This window comes from Anolis carolinensis, chromosome 3, assembly GCF_035594765.1.
Source record: "Anolis carolinensis isolate JA03-04 chromosome 3, rAnoCar3.1.pri, whole genome shotgun sequence".
NCBI lineage: Eukaryota > Metazoa > Chordata > Lepidosauria > Squamata > Dactyloidae > Anolis > Anolis carolinensis.
In genome coordinates, this window is record NC_085843.1 from 271559050 (window position 1) to 271583344 (window position 24295).

At 38.2% G+C, this 24295-nt stretch overlaps 1 protein-coding gene and 1 long non-coding RNA gene across 9 annotated transcripts in view; one reads left to right on the top strand and one right to left on the bottom strand.

Moving 5' to 3' along the window:
• The window catches only part of nlgn1 (neuroligin 1), an 816109-nt gene extending 807345 nt beyond the window's left edge, over positions 1 to 8764 (top strand). For all 8 annotated transcript variants that reach the window (XM_008106015.3, XM_003218122.4, XM_003218123.4 and 5 more), the window contains 2 exons: positions 2944 to 3733; positions 5352 to 8764. In XM_008106015.3, the coding sequence (XP_008104222.1) occupies positions 2944 to 3733; positions 5352 to 6186 (1625 nt within the window). In that variant the 3' untranslated portion in view covers positions 6187 to 8764. The remainder of the gene's footprint in view (positions 1 to 2943; positions 3734 to 5351) is intronic.
• Positions 1 to 24295, bottom strand: part of LOC134298056 (uncharacterized) — a 151380-nt gene that overhangs the window by 96066 nt on the left and 31019 nt on the right. The window lies entirely within an intron of this gene.

The following is a 24295-nucleotide window of genomic DNA, read 5'->3' on the forward strand; positions in this document are numbered from 1 at the left end:
AATAAAGAGCCTAAATCAAGCACAGTGTCTATCTAACTATAAAAAATCGCTTCAGTTCCAATTCAGCAGATACTATGGCACCATCCCAAGCCTGGAAAGAGTTCTGGTTTTGTAAGTTCTCTGCAGAATCTTGAATTCACTTCATATCTCAGTTTAGGCAGTTGTATCGAATGGCCCCCAGCATACTTTATCAGATGCAACTTAGAGAAAGATGTTTGAAGCCTAAGCTTTCACAAACTCAGCCTGCTTCATTGGATGCATCTGACGTGTATGCTACAAACATTGTTCTCTCAGTCTCAAGAGTGCTACAGGGTCCCTTTTATCCTGCTACAGAGTAACACAGCTCTGTCTTTGAATATGTGGTTTGTACTCACAAACTGCTTTGGATAGAACCCAAGAAGGTATTTAGTATCTCTTTGCACATATTTTCCCTGTATTATGGTGCCAAAATATAGCTTCTTACTCTAATGCAAATGGCTATTGGTTGCTAGTGCAAAAAGCACTTCCTTGTACAGTCATTGTCATGTGCTTGCCTAAAGGATTTATCGGGATGACCCATTCTTCATAGAATGGGAGACTGCCCTGAACATCTTCTTTGAGTGAAGATGTTCCTTTCAACAGGTTCATTCAAGTCAATGCTTCTTTTTCTCATTCCTCCTGTAATCCAGTTCCATGTTTGCGTTCACTTGGGATGTTTGAAAATATATATTTAAATGCACATATTCTGCCTCAAAATACATATTTAAATGCACAATTCCAATCAATATACTGACTGAAATCTACATTTGTATGCTTTTTTGAAACCGTCAAGGAAAATCTTTGCAACATATGGCGAAGGGCAATCTCTGTTGGATAACAAAATTCCAATTAACCTGAGTGGTGCAAAGAAAAAAAATCATACAGGACTTTGAACATACTGAAAGTTCCACTCAAAAATGGCCAAGGTCTTCAGAACTTAGTAATTAATTAACCCAAATCAAGCACATTTACTGTCTACCTGTAAAAACAAGTTTAAAAAAATTATAATCAAGCTCCAAACTCCTATGCACTGAAATATAACTGTGCAGGAGGAGATTTCTTTGCCTGCCTCTAGAACAGAGACCTGAGTGGGTAAAAACTAGTTTAAATGCTTCTATGCTAAAGGAGAGGCAGAGGCTGCCTGATTATAGATGATTTCTATCTTAAACTCTTGCCCTTGATATTTTTGCTTAGTTCATCTATCCAACCTTAAAACAGTGAAAACAACTGGTACTGCTTTTTGGGGGCAGGTAGAATTTTTCCTCTTTCCAGTAGGTTTGCCTACTTCGCATTGCATCTGTATAGAAATATAGGGTAACTGGCACTGGATGTGACAGGCAAATAGTGGGGAGATGTCCCCTAGGTAAATCTTCATTGTCAGCTGTCTAGGTGCCCAGTCAAAATGGTGGCTGGCATTCAGAGCTTGCATGCTTTTCCCAGAAGTGGATGAGGGGGGAGTCAGGTTGGGCTCATCATCCCTACAGCTCATCAAAGTCCAAATTTAAAGATTTTAATAGCACATAAAGTAGCTCTTTAGCACCAAACTCTATTGTCTGGTCTCATCTTTTCGTAGCTGTTCCACAGTCACGTTTTAGAGAATCATTTAGAAATTTGAGATGCCATGAAAGACTTATGATAATTTGTTCTGTGCTGGTGATATTAATTATGGTAATGTTTGAATATTGACTAAATATTGCCATCTTAATTGGGCATGTTGTCTGCATTTTCCCCTAATGTTCAAAAAATGTTAATGAATTCTTTTCTACCTGTATAAAAAGGAAGGATGTGTTTATATAGGGTAACACTAGTTAAACATTCTCTTTGAAACCCATCCACACTCTACAATTATAGCATTATTATTACACTTTGACTGCCATGGTTCCATTCCATGGAATCCTGGAACTGACAATGTAGGGAGAGCCATTTAGGATTTTTAGTGTTCCAGTGCCTCACCAAACTACAAACCCAGAATTCCATAGGATAAAACCGTAGTAAGTTACAGTGGAACAACGGTGCTGCATTTGTGTAGTATGCATGGATTCCAAACCTATAGAATCAGTATCTTGAAAGTTAGAATTTTTTTCTTCTCAGTTCAGAATTTTAGTCAAACCTTGTAAAATCACTTCACTTCACTTTATTTCTTAATTAGTCGCTCTCCACCAAATGTGAGAAAGGCAGTTCTGATGTGGTCGTTATTTCTTTTAAAAATGAATTTTTTAAAATATTTTTTTAATTTCTTTTAAAAATGAAATCACATTATTTGTGGATAAGGAAATTAGATCTTTCTCCTTATTTCCTAGCAAATTCCGAAACAGTTCATATGAATTTTAGTGTATGGTTTAACAATATGATTTCAGGAAAGGACATTTTCCTCTTGGAAACACTATGATATAGGTAGCAATAAATACATTGTATTAATCCTTCCCAGTCCTTCTATTCCATGGCCAATGTGAGTCTAGGGCAGAATTCTGCATCCAATTACACCCCAGTTTTTCAAATTCTTTTCTCTTCCCTATTAAATATCTGAAAAAAAATACTTATTGCTATGTGTGTGTGTGTGTGTGTGTATGTGTATGTGTGTGTGTGTGTGTGTGTGTGTGTGTGTGTGTGTGTGTGTGTGTGTATATATATATATATATATATATATATATATATATATATATATATATATATATTGCTGACAGGTTTCCACTTCATTTAGTTTCCTTGTTAATCTACAATAAACCACATATATTCATATTATTTATGACACAATTATATAATTTCACTGCACACTTAACAATTCAGTGCCCCCCCACCAACTTTTTACACGGTAATGATAAGGTGCCTTCTTTAGTCAATTAAAACATTTTTAGCATGTTTCCACCTGCTTAGTTATTTGTTTATTGTCACTTTTCTAACCTGCTCCTCTACTTTCCTATACAGGACTCTTTCAAAGGGCAATTGCTCAAAGCGGAACGGCTCTCTCCAGCTGGGCAGTCAGTTTTCAGCCTGCAAAATATGCAAGGATGTTGGCTACAAAAGTTGGTTGCAATGTGTCAGATACTGTTGAATTGGTAGAATGTCTACAGAAGAAGCCTTACCGAGAACTTGTTGATCAGGATATCCAGCCAGCTCGATACCACATAGCCTTTGGGCCAGTTATTGATGGAGATGTGATCCCAGATGATCCTCAGATCTTGATGGAGCAAGGAGAGTTCCTTAACTATGATATAATGCTGGGAGTTAACCAAGGAGAAGGGCTGAAATTTGTTGAAAACATTGTTGATAGCGAAGATGGCATATCTGCAAGTGACTTTGACTTTGCAGTTTCAAACTTTGTTGATAACTTATATGGATACCCTGAAGGCAAAGACATATTGAGAGAAACCATTAAATTTATGTATACTGACTGGGCAGATAGGCACAATCCTGAGACAAGAAGGAAAACACTCTTGGCTTTGTTTACCGATCATCAGTGGGTTGCGCCAGCAGTGGCTACAGCTGATCTTCATTCGAATTTTGGATCACCCACATATTTTTATGCCTTTTATCATCATTGCCAAACAGATCAGGTACCTGCATGGGCAGATGCTGCCCATGGAGATGAGGTTCCTTATGTATTAGGAATCCCAATGATTGGTCCTACAGAATTATTTCCTTGTAATTTTTCAAAAAATGATGTCATGCTAAGTGCAGTGGTGATGACATACTGGACAAACTTTGCAAAAACTGGGTAAGTACTTGCTGAAGACATGGTCATACAATGCATATGAACCATCTAATCAGATCAGATACTACCCTTTTGCATATTACCCAGAACACACACAAAAAAATCCCAATATTGATTTATGCAAGGTTTTTAAGATAGGTCACTGCAAGTTTATTAAACACTTTCTTCCCTTAAAGCAGTGGTTCTCAACCTGGGGTCCCCAGATGTTTTTTGCCTTCAACTCCTAGAAATCCTAACAGCTGGTAAACTGGCTGGTATTTCTGGGAGTTGTAGGCCAAAAACATCGGGGACCCCAGGTTGAGAACCACTGCCTTAAACCACCTGATCATGAAGAGCTGCCCATATTAAATAATAAAGAAAGTGCAATGTAGAATTCATAACTAAACGTAATCACTACTAAGAGGTCAATTTATTTCTTACAACGTGTTTGAAGGGAATAATAACACAGATACTTGAAAAATTCTCCATTGGAGCCAGCACAACATGGGAAGTATCTCATGTTGAGAGGGAAGCATCCAAGGATGTTTCCACTCTGGTTGAGGGTCAGGCCTCTGCCAGAAGTCATCCAACATTGTATGATGACCAGTGTGGGGCTCCATCCCCAAAACAGACTGGACGTGTCCTAGGATACTGAATTTGGTGAATGTGATGAGGTTGTTAAACGTAGCTGTGAAAACACTAGGTGGTTTTAATTAAACCAGCTGCAAAATGAGCACAAATACTGCCCCACTTCATAGTTTTATAAGGGTGTTTGAACCGCATCAAGTACTGAAAAAGTGCTAGGTAAGATTGTTGTTTTCAGTGGACAGCATACAAGCAGAATGTGCATTAAATTCAATCATTAAGTTAACATGAATCCATAGGGCATATAAAATAAAACTAATACTACAGCACTCTATACACTCACTAAACACAACAGCTCTTATTTCTGAGTACTGATACATAGTAGTTGTAAATGGCTTTAAATGCAAGAACTTGTCTAATATTGGAGGGCAAGGTAGATATGATGACTAAGTAAAACTTCCATCTTCAGAGACAACATGTCACTGAATATCAGGAGCTGAAAGATAAAAATGTGTTGTGCTATTGGCCTGACGTGTGGATTTCCTGGAGGCATTTTTTTTAAATCTATGATAATTTCTACAAGTTATCATAGTTTGGGCTCAAACCTAGAAGAGATTGATGACTTGACTGACACTTAAATTGGTATTAAACTAGGTTCACTTTCTGATCTAGCAGAGCTCTTTTTATGATCTTACTTGTCACCACATATTTTATTTTAGCAAGTAGTGGATGAAACAGACCTAAATATTTTACAGTGGAAGCCTTTCTACAGTTCTGTATATTTTACAGAACTTAAACAAAGGCAATAAAGATGAATCTAAATGTAACCATATAATCAGAGCAGAATTACTTAAATCAATAGGCATGCTAATGACAGTTTACTGATTAAGTTCCATTTATTTCAGTGGGTTTAATCTGAATGCATATGTTCAGATTCAACTCACTTCATGCTGTGTTTTTTGACATGCTGGTACTATGTGTAAAGTAAAAAGAGTCCCCTTGAAAGCATGGAACAATTTTCATAAAGGTTTAATGTGTCCATTTGTTTTCTTTCTAGGGATCCAAATCAACCGGTCCCACAAGATACTAAGTTCATTCACACAAAACCCAATCGTTTTGAGGAAGTAGCATGGACCAGATATTCTCAAAAAGACCAACTTTACCTTCATATTGGATTAAAACCACGAGTGAAAGAACATTACAGAGCCAACAAGGTGAACCTGTGGTTGGAACTGGTACCTCACCTGCACAATCTTAATGATATTTCACAGTATACCTCTACGACAACAAAAGTGCCATCAACTGATATTACTTTCAGGCCAACCCGGAAAAATCTTGTACCTGTAACTTCAGCCTTTCCTACAGCCAAGCAAGATGATCCCAAACAACCACCAAGCCTAATTTCTGGAGATCAACGAGACTATTCCACGGAATTGAGTGTAACTATTGCTGTCGGAGCCTCTTTACTGTTCCTGAACATTTTAGCTTTTGCAGCATTATATTACAAAAAGGATAAGAGAAGACATGACGTTCACCGGAGATGTAGCCCTCAGCGTACAACTACCAATGATCTCACCCATGCACAAGAAGAGGAAATAATGTCCCTCCAAATGAAGCACAGTGATTTGGGTCATGAATGTGAATCCATCCATCCACATGAGGTGGTTCTCAGGACCGCCTGCCCCCCAGACTACACACTAGCTATGAGGCGGTCACCTGATGATATTCCTTTAATGACCCCAAACACCATTACAATGATTCCCAACACTATACCTGGGATTCAGCCACTACACACATTTAATACATTTACCGGTGGACAGAATAACACCCTGCCCCATCCTCACCCACATCCACATCCACACCCCCATTCACATTCAACAACTAGGGTATAGCCAAAACAAGATGAAACAAACTTTTAAATTTTTTGGCGGATTACAGTGGGTTATAATTACAGAAGACTTCACTTGGCTTTTGACCTACAAGACTCTTACTATTTAAATATGGAGGGATATTATGTGAATATACATAAGAAGAACTTTGGGGATTTGGGGAAAATGCATTGTACATATATACAAATGAACTTTTAAAAAAGTATAACTTTTTGCAGTTGCTTGAAGCAATTGTCCTGAATGATACTTTTTACATTCACATTCAAGTATTAATTTTTTTTGAGGATTTAAGTTACATAATGGCATTTGGCATGTGCAACACAAAAGTGGGAAAGAAATGATGACTGATTATGGTGGTTTTTTTTTTCCTTTAAAAAGTTCTTTGAATATGCACAAGGGACACATTAATGGAATGTCAGCTAATTTTCACCCATTTTGTTTGGAACTGTTTTCTTGTGTAGACCATATTTACATATTTGGATAAGTATACAAAGCACCAATGTTGTTAAAGGCCTTAGGAAGGGGGTCATAAGCTGAGATCTGCCAGTTTAAAAAAAGGAAGAAAGGAGTTTTAAAATCTGGCAGATACGACATTATCACATAAGTGCTGTCAGTATAAACGTTATGGGAATAAAGGATAATGGATATTTTTAGCACGATGTGCATGATCATTTGTTATGCTTGGTGGCTGTGCTACTGACTACGATGTAATCAAAATTCTTCTTATTCCATTGGAGTTCTCAATAGAAGCTTCTTCCCTCGATTGGCACACCCTATACAAAAGTTTCTTCTCAAGAAGAGGGAAAAAAATCTTAGTGACAACCCCAAAGTCCTCAGTAGCTTCTCCATAATAGAAGGCACCATATCTTACGTTGTTTGTAGTGAACCCACATGGATGGGAATTCCAAAAGAAGACAATAGACAACTTAATATTTTTCTGCCTGATTAAGTTATAGTGCTTACAATATTAATAAGTCATCTTTTAATAAAGCATATTTTCCATATGTTGAATAAAACACTCCAAAGATTTATTTTCAAGGAATATTTTAGAATATATAAAGGTGTCCCTCCCTAAATGATCTCCAGAATTACAATTCTAGATTTATTTATTTATTTTTAAACAAATTACAATGCATGAGTATTTGCTTGAGTATTTCCAAGCTGGTTCCCTTTTGCTCTGCTTATCTTCTGCATTTCTGAGTTTACTGGGATTTTCAGAAAAGCAATATCTGCAGAGTACAGTTCTGCTATATGAGGAGTACAATTACAATCTGGAAATTTTTCAGTTCTGCATCTTAGTTAACATGGTCCTGATTTGAAAGGAATGGTCTGAAATAACAGTACGGTCTTTGTTCCCCACCCTGTTATTTTCAAGTTTAAAGAAAATGGTATGTCACAGTCATTAAAAAAAATGTTTGTATGTGTAATCAGATGTACATTTATATAAAAAAGAGAAAAAACTGAGATGGACTAAAGAGCACATCCCTTATGAATACATTCTCTCTTTTCCTGTATTATATTTCTATTAGAGTAAAGTTATGTGATTTTTATTTTATTTTGCATTTTTTCAAATTACTAGCAATTTTGATAGTTTGTAAGATAATGCGCAGAACTTTCTCTGACAAACTAACTGCAGTAACAGAAATGTTTCTTTTCAGTTACTCTTTTTCAAGATTGAGAGCTTATTACACACACAACAAATTGTATACTACTTGATGGGAAAAATTCTTTGTACTTCTGGGCCATTCTTGTTGGTCCCAATGAGTGAAAAAAATAAAGCTAATCTGGAAAATGAATATTATAATTATTCCAATGCTAAGAGACCTGATATTTGCTCATTAAAGAGCTCAAATGTTTATTGCTGTTTTGTCATTTTTTTAAAAAAAATGAAGTAACGGTAGCTGTCTCAGAATAAAGAGCTATTTCATATTGAGACTATTCTGGCTTTTGAAGACTTCAGTATGCCTTTTACAGTCAAAATGAAACTAAAATTGTTTACTTTTTTATTCAAACCCCTTGCAATCCTTAAAAAGGACTGTTTCTTATGTAATATGATCACATTATTAATGTGTAAGTAATAAGCTGCAATCCAGTGTATGCATTGCTTACCAAAAAATAGTTGGGTTTAACTCTGAAAAAATGTGTAAGATTGGACTGTGTGCAATATATTTGGCAACATATTTGGCATAAAATTGGCTGTTACTAGGAGCTTTGGAATACTTTAAAACATAGAAACTCTCTCACAGAATTATTTAAAAATATTTCACATTTATATATAAAAGGCTATATAGCCAATAAGCATTAATAAAATCAGTTATCTGAAGGATAAGAGTTATTAAATGAAACTGGAAAGTGTGTCTTAATTGCAAACACATTTCTGAGCATTAATTTTTGAACCAACTACATTACTTAATGCAGCATAAGATGGTGGCCCTGCTTGTCAGAAAGAATTTCTTCCATAGAAGATAAATCAGGGCAAGTCTTCAAAATTCTGGGTGGTCTATGTGCAATTTTTGCCTGATGTGGTTGTGACTGTGACCTGCCAAATGTAAACCAATAAAAAGAATTGTTTGCCATCAGATAGCTATTGTTTAATCAGAGGATTGTATTTTGCTACTTGATTGCTGAAAGGGAAATAGGGGAAATACCAACAAATAAAAAATGGCTATAAAACAATGATCATACATTGGAAAACCAAAACGGAAAATCATATTGATGTGTTTTTGTTAACGTTATTAGTATTGAATGTTTTCCCATAGTATTAACAGTATTTGTCCAAATCGCCTCTGCTTTCTGCTTACTGTTTACTTTTTAATTGGAATCATTTAGGTATAATTGAGACAGTCAATAATTATAAATATGAAGAATGAACATGGCAGTGCAACTATGTAACATTTTTTTACCAGTTCACAAACCATGGTTGTGACCCTTCACAGTTGACAATGTAACACATGCATGTCATAAGTATTGCTATCCAGCCTGTTTCAAGGGTTCTCTTATTCTCATTTCCATGGATGAACTTGTTCCTTTTCGTGTATGGAAATAATATTTAAAAATATGTGTGAAATGGTTAAAGAACACAATTTTAAAATATCCAGAAACTCTAACCCTGTACTGATGAGAATATATGCAATTTGTCTGCACAAAATTCACATATGGTTTATTTGTATGAAAAACAGCATTGACCATGCAGTATGCAACTTTTATGCAGAAAATAATACATCTTATGATAGTTAAGGATGCATTCTGTGCATATGATTAATTTCCATAGAAAACAGCATTTGCTGCACAGGTAACAAGACTATAATATCAATGCAGCTTTCTGCACTGAAAATGTTCTTTTCTTTTCTATGCATAACAACTACCTACGAATTTTGTTCAGAATCAATACTGAATTGCAAATGTGCTTCAAAAAACTGTTTTTTGAAGACTGCCTTGCAGCAGGAAGAACATTGCTAAAACTACTAATTAATTGCTTGCTTGCTTCAAGAAGAAACCCAATGAAGCATTACATCCCCATATTCTCATGTAGAAATGCCTATTTTCATAGAGAGAAAGAGAGTTTTGGTTTACAGGCTTAATTCCTCCATTGAGATGAAAAGAGGAAAACCTTGGAAGAGCTGCTTCCACAACCTCCCTGTGTCTGCAACACACCTTTGGATTGAAATGGTCGCATGCAGCAGAAGTGAAGACAAAGCTTTTGGAGAACCACTGAGAGGCTTATTTGGCTTGCCCCTCTATATTTGCTATTTAAAAAAATCACTTTTTTGAGTGTAAAATATGAAACATAGTTACAATTAATTGAATAACTTGATGATGTTTTATGGAGTTTATTTCTGCCTCTCCAATATATGCATGGTTTGATTCTTCTTTCCAAAAGAAAATGTGCTTTAGAAAATTTGTGTGTGATATACTTTTCTGAGAAATTTCCAATATAATTTTTGAATTGGGTTTCAAATGCTGATGTATTTTTCCTACCTTTGTGTATTTTCAACTATTATGTGCATAACGGTTAGTAGATGCCAAGGAACCACTGTAAAAACAACAGTTAAGTCTTCAACTCTAATTTCAAATGAAAATGGGAAAAATGTGATCTGCAAAATTCATGTTGACATTGGACCCCCATCAGAAACCCTCTCCCACAAACTCTTTTTGGGAAGGCACAAAGTTGGCTAATTATGCATTCAGAAGCCTCTGAAGAAGAGAGAATTTGGGCAATTGAATACTATTTTCAGAAAGACTTCTTAACTGCTTTGGCTAGATATCACTAGTCGTAGTGAAGGATATTGGGATTGTAGTCCACAGAGATCTGATAGAAAGAGAAAATGGCCCCAGATCACAGTAAAGTTTTAAAGACCTGTTTTAAATTGCAGCCATGAAAGTGTCCTCAAGCATAAGAGGCAAAGGAAGTGGTACACCACTACAGTGACATTTTAAGCCCTTTCCATAGGTAAAGGTAAAGGTTTTCCCCTGACATTAAGTCTAGTCGTGTTCAATTTTGAGGACTGGTGCTCATCTCCATTTCTAAGCTAAAGAGCCAGTGTTGTCAATAAATGCCTCCAATGTCATGTGGCCGGCATGACTGCATGAAGTGCTATTACCTTCCCACTGGAGCAGTACCTACTGATCTACTCACATTTGTATGTTTTTGAACTGCCAGGCTGGCAGAAGCTGGGTCAGCAAGTTCAGAAGCTCAGCAGTTTAACCCACTACACCACCTGGGGCCTCCTTCCATACAGCTGAACAAAATCCCACATTTTCTGCTTTGAACTGGAATATATGGCAATGTGGACAAAAATAACCCAGTTCAAAGTAGATATTGTCAGATTTTCTGCCTTGATATTCTGGGTTTTATGGCTGTGTGAAAGGGCCCTTAGTCAGTGGAAGTCACTGCCTACCTTGCCAATGTTTTACGAGACATGTTTTGCTTCTGGAACAGGGAACAAATGGATCAAGTCAAGGACAAAGAGGCCATTGCCTAAGCACCTTCTTTGATACAGCCTGGGGATGTTGCAGTTCTATACCAACCCTTGTAACATACTACATCCCCTTCCTTTGCAGTTTTATTTTATTTACAGCATTTATATTCTACCCTTCTCACCCCGAAGGGGACTTAGGGCGGATCACATTGCACACATAAAGGCAAACATTCAATGCCATATAACATAGAACAGAGACAGAGACAAGACGCAGGGCCGGGCTGGCCTCGAACTCATGACCTCTTGGTCAGAGTGATTTGTTGCAGCTGGCTTGCTATCCAGCCTGCGCCACAGAAAAAAGAAAAAAAACTATGGCTAGAAGATATTTCCAGTCTTCACAAATGTAGAGAAGGTTGTGCTGCCTATTATACTGTGTTGGCAGATCTGCATACAATAATGCGGGAAGACAGATGAATGGTTTTAAGAGTATTGAAAGCAGTTATCACAGTCCTTACTGCCTCCTCCTCCTCCTTCTCTCTCTCTCTCTCCCTCCCTCTCTTAAAGTCATGGCACAAACTCTGGTGGCAGAGATTATGCATATATTTTCTGCATTACTATATAGTAAAATGATGAAAAGGTAAAAGCAAAGCTGTTTACTATTTTGGTAGATGTGTACTATCTTAAGCTTGTGATGTCAGCACTAATACTCTGTTCCCCTCCAGTTCCCAAATCTATTTGTTTTCTGAAGAGTGAAAAAGCAACATGTACTTTTTATGTGGAAACACATAGTCCCATATGAATTTACCCAGGTTTTGAGACCTTTTCAGAAGGATTTTCTCTCAGGGCATGTTTACAGTTCACATATCCCAGATTGGGACATGACAGAAATCACTCCTAGATGTCCACACAATGTTTAGGGACTTCTGGTTCCTAATGTATGATACAACTGGATAACCTTATTTTACCCCATGTTAGGCAAATCCAAGGAAAATTCCAGGGCCTTCCTGAAACGCTGGACCAGCCACACAGCTCTCTAGAGAGACCTTGACCATTGCCAAGTGCCTTTGCTTATGTCATCAAAGGTACCGGCACAACCTGGGAAAAGGAGGGGGATCATCATTCCTCTCCTTTCCACTTGTTTTCCCCAGATCAAAATCAGCAAGCAATGGAAAAGGTAAGAGTGACTGTCCTGCAGGTTCGAACCAGTTTCAGCTGGACTGGACAGTCAGAACTCCACTTTCACCTCTGCCTCAGTGTGAGAGCAGAGCATGAAAACACAGCTGCAGATTCCAGGCCAAGTCCAAACCTATTTATATGTGCCCATATAAATAGGCCCACAGCCCTACTTCCATGCTGGTGATATAGGGAAGACATTCTTGGTGACAGCTTCTAAATTCAGAAACTCCCTTCCTAGAGAGCTGGACTAGCATCCTCCTTGTTTATGTTCCATTGGCATGTGAAGATTATTTTATTCCTATTAGGGGAAACATCCTTTTCAGACCTGTTTGTAAGGTTTCTAGTAATGTACTGTATTTTGATGTCTTGTCTTTTAATGACAATATTTCATATTGTTTTCCCTGTAAAGTTTATATTTTAAAACATATTTTGTATATTTTAATCTGCATATGAGTTTTTCACTCTGCATCTGCTGCAATTTTTCTAAGCCACTTTGGATTTCAGCTCAGGGTGGGGGGAGAGGAAATGACAACAGCAGCAACTACTACTATTACTACTACTACTACTACTACTACTGCCAGAATTCTGTATCAGCTACATAGTTTAGTGTATCAGTATGCAAAAGGATCTTGTAGCATCTTAGAGACTTACCGAAAGAATGAATGGGTAGCATAAGCTATTCTCATTCATAAATTCATGCTTAAATTAAGTATTCTTAACTAGCTGATAAAGAATTATGCCTAATAATAATAATAATAATCATCATCATCATCATCATCCACCTGCCATCCCAGGTGACAGTCGCATTGACAAAAAACAACAGGAAAAACTCTGGACCTCAAGATTGAACTTCAAAGACTCTGGCAGAAACCAGTGTAGTTGGTCCCGGTGGTGATCGGCACATTGGGTGCCGTGCCAAAAGATCTCAGCCGGCATTTGGAAACAATAGACATTGACAAAATTACGATCTGCCAACTGCAAAAGGCCACCTTACTGGGATCTGCAAGCATCATCCGAAAATACATCACACAGTCCTAGACACTTGGGAAGTGTTCGACTTGTGATTTTGTGAAATGAAATCCAGCATATCTATCTTGCTTGCTGTGTCATACAATAAAATAATAATAATAATAATAATAATAATAATAATAATAATAATAATAATAATAATAATGGAGGAGGAGGAGGAGGAGGAAATATTGGAGTTAGGCAGCCTGTTTCTAAAATGAATAGGATTCAAGGCTAATTCTTAACCTGATCCATATGCACCAACAGTCACTATGAACTTTTTTCTGATGCATGTCTTTACTTTGATTTTGTGCTTTCCATTCAAAAAAACATTTTGTTAGTGTGCAGGTTATAACGCTTTAAACATTTTCTACTGAAGATACTTGCTTACTTTTACTTACTTAGGTGATCCCTTATAGTTCGAGGACTATTGTCTTCCATCTTGGGGGCGTGTCCGTAGATGGCTGAAGAGACCTATTCTTGATCCGCATGTTCTCCCGCAATGAGGACATCGGTTTCCAGGTGGAAGGCAGTCCCGGTCAGGGTTGGCTTGGTGCTCATTCCTCTTGGCACGTTTCTCCCTTAAGCCCTCCATTCGTGCCTCTTCGAACTCCACAGCACTGCTGGTCACAGCTGACCTCCAATTAGAGCGCTCAAGGGCCAGGGCTTCCCAGTTCCCAGATACTACTACCACCATAACACTTTAGTTGCCTCTCATAGAATTTAATGACAGGGCAACACTAACCAAGAATATGCCTCTGTTTACCATGTGTGAAGATCATGATCAAAAGGGGGGGTATTGTTCTCATGTCCTACTTATGGGCCTCACTTATTAGACAGCTCTCTAGCCTGTTTAGGAAAAGAATAATGTCATGTGATCAGAAGCCTTTCCATCTGAGGTGTGGTAGTTTCCATTTGAGGAAAGCAGCCATGAAGGGAGATGGTCCTCTGAGCCTCTGTTGAAGAAAATGGGCTGAGTTACACCTAACAAGGATTAGATAGCATCAGTATCAGTATTGGTATGGAGTATGAACCTCCACTGAAGATCTACAATGAGTGCAATTTTAGTAGTATTGGTATTATTAGTATTATATTGGAGCAGACAATGATTGGCATTCTTTCAGTGGCAAAGGGGTATACTGCACATCCTATTTTGAGGAGGATGGTATTTCTTTGCTTCTTCCATAAAAGACCAAATCCATCTGCTGCACTTACTGCTAAGCTGCTATCCTCTTTTTTGTGGTCATTTCGTGGATAGGGATCAGGGGGAACAGAAAAATGTCTCCATAGTCAGATGTTACGTGATTCCATTATCTTTTGAGACTTCTGGAGACCCAATTAGATCTTAGACAATAATGTAATTATTCCCTACCTAATGATGGTGACATAACCATATTCTCACCGCTATCTGTAAGAGTCTATGTGTCTGTCTAGAGTTGAACCAAAATATTTTTTATTTAAATGCAGGTTAAGATCCAAAGTAGCAAAGCATAAAGCACCATGTGACAGAAATCTTCCCTAGAGATGGGAAAGCCTGGGGAAAAAACCCAGAAAATTGGGGGAAAAGAAAAACTTTTTTCTCTATTTTTTTCCCAAAGCCATTTTTTCTGGAAAAATGGGGGTGGAAGTGTGAGGAAACAAAAAGTCTCAGAAATCTTTCATTAAAGTCTTCATGTTATATACTTTGAATACCTTGTCATGGATATATTATTTATCATTGGAAAACAACATATTTTACACACTTTTCATTTTTTCCAGAGAAAAATTGATTTGGGAAAAATAGGTTTTTTCCCAATTTTTCTGGGTTTTTTTCCAGGCCTTCTCATCTCTAATCTTTTCCTCTTCCTTCCCCTGCAAGTAAGATACATCTCTCTGTTGCTGCCTCAATTTTTGGCTAGAGGAAAGTGGCCAAACAGCACCTGACTGTATTTCTGTAGTTGGATGTATGAAGATAACAGGCACATATAGAGACCTTTATCCTGGGGCTGATCAGGAGTGTAGAATTCCAGATCTGCCCTGCTATGGTTTGATTTTGAGTGTCCTGGCTGCTGCAGAGATGGGAAGGAGTCTTGACCATCCAGGGGTGGCAAACCCTTACTGTCCCATTATGGTGGAAGAGAGGAGGAAGAGAAGGAATTGCTCCCCTTTCCCCCTCCCTTCTCAGATCGCCTTGGCACTAGGCTTGAGCCTGGGTTCATTTTTGCCGGTCCCTTCAGCCAATCTGGCTCCATCGGTTTGATCTGGTATCCATAATGGCAAGGACCCAGCTATCATGGATTCCCATCCAAAAAGAGACCACGCAGCAATCGATCACAGTTCCTCCTCCCCTATTTGGCATCACAGTTGAATTATTTTGATTTTCCATTATTTTCCTGATTCTTTTTTTTAGTGGAACTGACTGGGAGTTGGGGACCTGAGGGACAGTGGGTGGCATGCACGTGTGTTTGGGGGCTTAGAGAGTTAACCTTTTAGCTTCCTTTTCTCCTTCCCTTTCTCTCCTTCAGAAAATACTTCTAATAGATAATAATTATTAATAATAATAGTAATTCCAGCAAACAAAAAGAGAAGCCTACCTCTCTTCTAGAGTAGAATGTAGAAACAGCTTTAAAGAAGCAAAACGCCAAGCAGAAAGGAAATTGCAGGCAAGAGAGGGGATTTTGAAAGTAGTCCAGCAAGGATAACTCCACTGAGCCTCCTTAAAATGCTTTGCAAAGGTGTGTGATGTGAGAGAAGGCATGTGCACCTGCCTCTCCTCTCAGGAGAAATAAGGGATTTACCACCATATTTTCCATCAATAATAAATACAGAGGTTTCACTTCCAACAAATGTTTTTAAAGAATTTTGTGAAAATTGCAAAAACTGAAAAAGCAGTATTTCCTCGGAAAAATTAAACAGAATACAAGGCTTTAACTAGTATTCATTTATCTTAAATCTGCACAGCGATCCCACTGCATTTATGGGTTTAAATTTTGTGGATTCAATTAATAAGCTCCCTGAAGGAATCTCTGGGCTCTCCAGTGAAACTCTGTGGTCAACTTCTACCAGAAGATGAACATAGAATTTCAGTGGAGGACCTGGAAATTCCTAGAGAAGTGTTCTCCATTTTTTTAAAAAAAATAGCAGAGTTTTTGTATTTATGGGTTTTCCACTTTTGTGGAGATGTTGTGCCCCTCACCCCCATGAAAGTGGAAAGTTGACTGTAGTTTTCAACCTTTGGACCTTTGCCAATACAGGCCGTGGCTTTTTTTTTAAACATGAAGCAACATAGATTGATATAATCATTTTCTTAAAAATGTTTTTAAAAATGCAACTTAAGTGACAGGTAGATTTTTTAATGATTAGCTTCAAGCTCATCTTTAAATCTCTTTTGCTGTTTATTAACATTCTGTTATTTGTTCTTGAGAATAAACTTTCTGCTTTGGGAGATAATGATCGACCATTTGGACAACGTGGCCAGTCCATACACAACTCTATATACACAATTGAAGAAAAGCAGCATGTAAATATATATTATTGTTGTCAACTATTTTTAAATAGCATAAGTTAGGAAAAATGCATACAGTGAGTACTCAAGTGGAAAATAATTCTGTGAACTTCAAAAAATCCAGAGCAAACTAATAGAGCAATATTACTTTAAACCTGGGAAAGGGGGATACAATTTGTCCACCTTGAACATACATAAACCCACATAAACATAGGAAACTAAAATCCTTTTCAAAATGTGCTTGTTTTTAATACATCACAACAGAGACATTAGGTCTGCTTCTAATTTCAACAGAAAATTTCTGGACGCCCAGCAGAAGGGGAAACTTGAGGAAGATGCCAAATATTGTGACAGTTTTAATTCTGATTGTTTTGTTGTCTCCTCTGACAGTAATTCAACATATTAGTCTTTTCCACTCTTGTTGTTATTGGCAGATATTAGATAATCCACTGATAACTGGAAAAGTGAACAACAAGAGCTACAAAATAAATTTTTAAAGGTATAGCCACTTTCCTGTGGAGTTCTTATTATTTCTAATTTCATTTTTTCAAGCAGTTTGTCATGATTTCTCTGGCAGCTGTGGGTGAGAATTGCATTTCTTCTTTCACTCGAAATGAAAATACACTATTTAGAATCCTTTTGTGATCTCCAATGAATTTTTCTTGCTTTCAAACACACTTCATTGAAACAGATTTATTTCCTCATTGGATTAAAATTCTTGTACAATGCTGTTCGGGAATGGAGGCCAACAATCAGCTGCGTCTGATAAACTGCTCTGTACCAATAAAGAAGAATCGATGGGGAAAACACAAGTACCAGATGTTCAACTTTTTTATCCCATAGGTTTTTTCTAATATTTTTCTCTACTTGATTTCTTATTTGCAGGTCTATAGAGATGTCAGCACAGAGATGTGGTAAGATGAGACTCCATCCACTGATCTAGATCAGAGAGTGTAACTTGATTAATGGAGTAACAAAAGTTTCACGGGGATAATTCAAATGGCCAATAATGGAACCTTGTGTAGCTACTGCTTTATTGAGGGTTAGATATTGTAGATATCTTTTACACATTTGGTAAACTGCCCTAGCTCTGCTTCAGAGTCCACACTGTCACCAGTACTGTTTTTAGCCTCTGTTGTTATTGCTTTGTGACTTTAAGTCTTGTAGACTTTTCTTGACAAGATTTATTCTGAGCATGTTTGCTGTTGCCTTCCACGATGGCAGAGGAAATGTGACGTACCCAAATCATCCAGTGTATTTCCATGGTTAAGTGGGTATTCACTTCCCCAAGCCCTAGCACAACACTCTAAGTACTGCACCATGCTTATTCTTATTCTGCCTAGTTAACAAAATAAAGGTATGTTGCAAGAAGTCCCAGGTGAAAAATCATCTTCTATACTTGTGTAGGAAGCAGAACATCCAGTGCTGATTAGAAAACTGTGGTTCAAGGACAATATATGATGCATACCCAATGTATTGTCCATACATGATATAGTTTAGGGAATGCAAGAGGCCAGTGTATTCCTGTTCTTATCTAACAATATTGAAGGGACCTCATAGAATCATAGAGTTGGAAGAGACCACACAGGGCATCCAGTCCAACTCTCCGCCATGCAGGAAAAGCACAATCAAATCACCCCCAACAGATGGACCTTCATGAGGAATTCCTTCACATCACACTATTTTAAAACTTTGATGCCCCTTTTGTAACTACCATGGCTCTATGCTAGAAAATCCTAGGATCTATAGCTTTGTATCTAGTATTCAGTATTCTTTACCTGAATGTTCTAGTGCTTCATCCAGGATTCTGTAGAATATCACAATAGCTATTAAAGCGTCATCAATCTGCTATAATTATGCAGCATGAAAAGGATCTTGATTCTCCGTTATCTTTATAATGGTGCTTTAGAGTTCTCTTGCTAATAGAATGCCAGCCAGTGTTAGGTTAGCTGGAACAGGATCTCATAAAAGGTAGTTTCCTTTGTTTAAGAAAAGGAACAAACATAAGGTGTTAAATTTGGGGCATGGAAGACACCCATGAAAATTGGAAATTTCCTGGTGAGGAGGCCTTCTCTAAATATCCACTTCTCTTCCAAAATACAGAACCTTCCTTTAAAAAATCCAGGTCACAGAATTTGCATTGAAAAATATCCAGGATCTGGAAAGCATAGAGGGTTTTTTTTTATATGTGATAATTTGGTAGTTAGCTCCTCTCATAATATATTTATGTCTCTTCTCTTCTCTCATTATGAAGGTTGCTTTAGGCAAGAAACATATGGCTAATACACTTTTCTATGTTCCCGTTGGAATAGTTTATCTGTACTTGGCATCCATGATGGTGAAGTCCTTAAATGTTGTTCATTTTAGATACACAGGTTTTGTATGTCTGTAATCATACTGGAACAAGGCAGTGATTGGAGATAAATTTGAATTTGTTATCACTAGGGATGTGAAAGAATCTTGATGCTCCGAACATTATTTTCTCAAATTTCAAACATTTGTCAATCCTCTTGAGCCAGCTTTGGAGATCAAACTGTCATCCCCCAAGAAGCTGATACATTAAAAAAACTATTTGACAATTAGAATTACAATTAGAGCAAACATTTCAAAATTAAAAAGTCAATTCTGGAGGGTTTTGTTATATAAAGGTATGCATTGATACGTATAAAATATATTCAGTTGTTGCTAATTTGGACAACTATCAAGGCAAAAAAAATTTGCATTTTCTAATACTGAACCTATTTTACAAAAGGCATAAGAAGCAACCGAAAGAATGCAGAAATGTCCTCTAGAGAAAATAATGAAACAACAATGGAAACAAAAATTGGCAAATCAAGATTTTGACTCTTATTCATCATACTATTTCCTTTAAAAATATGTCTATGGACAACGCCGGCTCTTCGGCTTAGAAATGGAGATGAGCGCTAACCCCCAGAGTTGGTCACGACTGGACTTAACATCAGGGGAAACCTTTACCTTTACCATACCTTCATCATACTGTTTCCTTTAAGAGCTCAAGCAAGGTCTGTGAATGCCCCAGCACATTGCTTCTCTTCCTTGCTTTGCCAGTGGGGCTCTCTTTTTAAATTTTCCACAATACCTCCAAGCAAAGCTATAGTGAGGAGGCATTTAGGGAAATAAAATAGCAGCTGTTTAGGACTTCATCACATGGTGATGTGGGGAATCTGTAGGGCAGCAGGTCAAATGTGGGACAGCAAAACGAATATGTCACCCAGCGCCCCCAATCGCCTGCATCACTGGCTTGCCCATCATAAGCTGGAAAGCATACCTTTCTGGCTTGCTCCTGTGCTGTCCCCAGCATAGTCTCCTGTGTTCAGAGTACCCCATCCTAGAACATTACACTGATGCAGCCAGCACAGAGTCCCGCTGGAAGTGCCTGTGCATCATATAATGGGATCCTATGGGCTCCATGCTGTCTGTGTTGGTGAAGTGTTCTACAATGTGGAAATTTGGCAATGCAATGAGATACTCGATGTACCATTGTTTAGGTATCCCTGCATGAGCAGAGAAGGAAGTCATTACAAAACTATTAAAAGAAATCTCCAGTCCTATTTCTTGGTACTTTCTAGTGTAGTGAGATGACATATCTTCTGATCCACGTCTTCTACAAAGAGGGACATCAAAGGTTATATACTAGCTGTGCCCGGCCATGCGTTGCTGTGGCTTATGGGAATCATTTGTTGGCCAGGTGGAAAAGCAGTGAATAGCCTTGCAGCCTCAAAGCCTGGCTGTTTTCTTCTTTAGGGAATCCTTGTTTGGTGAGCTGGAATACAATGGAATAGGCTTGCTGCTTGGAAGGCTGGGTACTTGTGTTCTAGGGGAATGTTTTTTTGGCCTGCTAGAATTGCAATGAATAGCTTCACTACTTCAAAGCCTGTCTGCTTGCTACCTAGGGGAATCTTTGGTTGGTCAGATTCAATAGTACAGAGTAGTATTGTTGCTTCAAAGCCTGGCCGTCTTCTACCTAGGTTAATCCTTTGTTGGTCTTCTTGAATTGCACTGAATAGCCTTGTAGTTTCAATGCCTGGCGGTGTTATAGCTAGGGGAATTCTTGTTTGTTGAGCTGGAATAGCACCCTCAATCAAAGAGCCTCTTTGAAGCCTGGCTACTTTCTTCGTAGGGGAATCATTGTTTGGCTAGCTTCAATTGCACTGAATAGTCTTGCAGCTTGCAAGCCTGGCCGCTTTCTACCTTGTGGAATCCTCAGTTGCCCAGGTTGAATGGCAATTAATAGTTTCCATGTGGCAAGCATGAATGCTGCAATTAGTCATCTTGATTAGTATTTAATGGCCTTGCAGCTTCAAAGCCTGGCTGCTTCCTGCCTGGGGGAATCTTTTGTTGGAAGGTGTTAGGTGGCCCTGATTGTTTCCTGTCTGTAATTCCCCTGTTCTCCGAGTGTTGTTCTTTATTTACTGTCCTGATTTTAGAGTTTTTTAATGTTCTGTTTTATGATACCACAGTAATTTTATATATTTATAATCTTATATTATCTGCTTAGAACTGGATTATATGAGGCCCCTTCTACACAACTATATAAAATCCACACTGAACTGGATTATATGGCAGTGTGGACTCAAAATAATCCAGTTCAAAGCTGATACGGTGGGTTATGTGCTTTGGCATTCGGGGTTATATAGCTGTGTGGAAGGTCCTTGAGTCTACACTGCCATATAATCCAGTTCAAATTATAAAATGTGTATTTTATAGGCAGTGTGGGGGCAGGCCTAAAGGAACTTAACTAAATGAACTGTGAGGCACCCTAGCACAAAGGTCAGATCAGAGACTGTATTTGGGAAATCAAAAGTCTCTGTGAGGAAAGGAAATATTTGAAGTCTATTCAGTTCTAGATAGTTATTGCCACACAGTATAAAGTCTTGACATGACTGGATTCTACATATCTTTGCACTGACTTTAATACAATGTTGACATGACTTTATGTATCACTGTCTTATATGGCTTTTTAATCTAATTTGAATACAATTCTGATGTGACTTGAATTAATACAGTTCAGACATTATGTGAATTTCTGTGCTCCTTCTAGCTTCCTATGCTTCCTTTTAGGGCTACACTAACTTACAAATGCTAACTGACAAAAATAACTGCCATTTGGAAGCTGGCAGGAGCTGAGGCTAAGCTCCGCCCCCTTAGAACCTTAAAGGGACAGGGCACCAGGGGAGAGCCTTCTGGTGGCATGACAATGTTTCTTCCTTGTCCTCTAATTCGGACTTTGTTTTTCTAGAATTTTTTGATTGAAAAACATAGCTTGGATGACTATGGCTTTTGTGGCCAAATTTGGTGTGATTGGATTCAGTGGTTTTGCTGTTTACTCCATAATAAAGTGCCACATTACATTTATATATATATAGACTAGCTTTGCCCGGCCACGCATTGCTGTGGCTTATGGGAATCCTTTGTTGGCCAGGTGGTATAGCAGTGAATAGCCTTGCAGTCTCAAAGCCTGGCCGTTTTCTGGAGTAGCTGGAGCTTTTTGTTGTATGAACGTAGAGGCATGGATGAGGGGTTGTGCTGCCAAGTTTAGTGTTTCTTGGATGTGTAGTTTTGTTGTTTTGTCCTAGGCCGAAATTTCATTACCCTTTTATATATATAGATGTATGTATATATGTATGTATATATATTCTTATTTCAGGTATCATGAAGTATGGATTTTCAAGATTTCTTTGGCTTTGCATTTTTGTGGGAACTGAACTGATGAACAGCTGCAATAATTTGTGGATAACAATGTAATCAGAGTCTGGACGTTCGAAGATTTTGTTATTTAGCTGTTTAGAAAATCTCTCTCTCTCTCTTTTAATTATATCTGTAGAAATTTATGTATCAACTCAGCAGGGCACCTAAGACAATACACAACTGTTAAAGGTATTCATATGACTAGATAACATATATTTTATGTTCAAGCTAGCACCTATACCTGTTGTTGCCCAAGTGTCAGAGGGGCTGTCACCCACTTGCTTTCTCCTTTCTTCAGCTCTGTGAAGTCCTAGCTCACAATACACACATGGCAAAACTCTGGCAACAGTGGGCAGGCTCTCTTTGTGGCTCTTTCTTTTTCCCTTGCTTTCCCTCATGCACATTTCCTCCGCTTCTCTCATTCTTTCCTTCCTTCCTCTTACCTTCTTTTTTTTCTTTCTCTTCCTTCATCCTTTTCCTTCATACACATAACATTTCTTTTCCACTGACATCAGAGGGCTACTTCACTTAGCAACAGCCTTTATGGTACCAGCAGACAGGCAAACTTACATAAGTAGTTAATATTTATTGATTTATTTATTTATTTACAGTATTTATATTCCACCCTTCTCACCCCGAAGGGGACTCAGGGCGGATCACATTACACATATAAGGCAAACATTCAATGCCTTAACATAGAACAAAGACAAGACAAACATGGGGCTCCGAGCTGGCCTCGAACTCATGACCTCCTGGTCAGAGTGATTCATTGCAGCTGGCTGCAGCTGGTTGCTCAACAGCCTGCGCCACAGCCCGGCAGATAGATAGATAGATAGATAGATAGATAGATAGATAGATAGATAGATAGATAGATAGATAGATTATGGGTACTAATAGATAGATTATGCTGTACTAATCACAAATTTCTGAAGCTTCCAAGTTTGCTTTCATATTTCATTTTGGGTGAAATTCAGCTGAGTCTATACGTATCCAAATATTCTGAAGTAAACTGTTTTGGAGCTACCTCAAAGCAGCATGAGAGCGTACCTAGAGCCGTTTTAGTATCAAGGTGACTGGTTGGAATGAGAGTGCATTGAGGCCACAACCACCTCTGTGACACAGCTCCCTTGCAGAGGCTTGCTGGTGATGTCACTTCTCCTGGTCACATGGCTGGGCACTTTGTTGTGACCGCAACAAAAAGGACAACTGTAGCAAAGCTCTGTGAGAGTGCTGCTTCTGACTGGTGACCCAGTGGTCGGTCAGTTGGATGTGTGGAAGCTGGATCAGACTAGATCCAGCCTGATCCAACTGTCCAAACCTCCAAAATTCCAGGAAGCTCTGGAATATATCCAGTTTCCCCTTGTGCCAGATAAACTGCTGGATGCAATTGCCTCTACTGTGGGTCCAGCTGTGTGTCAAGTGGACTCCCTGCAGGTGTTGAAAGATGGGCCCACTTTATTTGGCTTGGTAACAGCTTAGCAACATGAGGAAATCCCCTGAGTAGTGGAGATCAATACTCTTTTAGCTCTGCTTTCCCTCAAATTCCCTTACGTTTTGTTGCTGACATGGTTCATACAAAATGTTTATAGGACAATTGTTAGGTGAAGACTATCCCAGTCCTTGAGATTTCAGTCTTTGAACCTGACCCCTTGTGGTATCAACAGAGGCAGCTCCAGGTGCTTTCATTAAGGAGGAGATAAACTCTACCACAGTCACACACTGTATATCATTCAAATAAACAACAAATCTAAAAGATGAGCAAAAATAGCTGATGAGGAAAAAATAACTTTTCAAGGTTGCCCTCTAATCCTGAGAT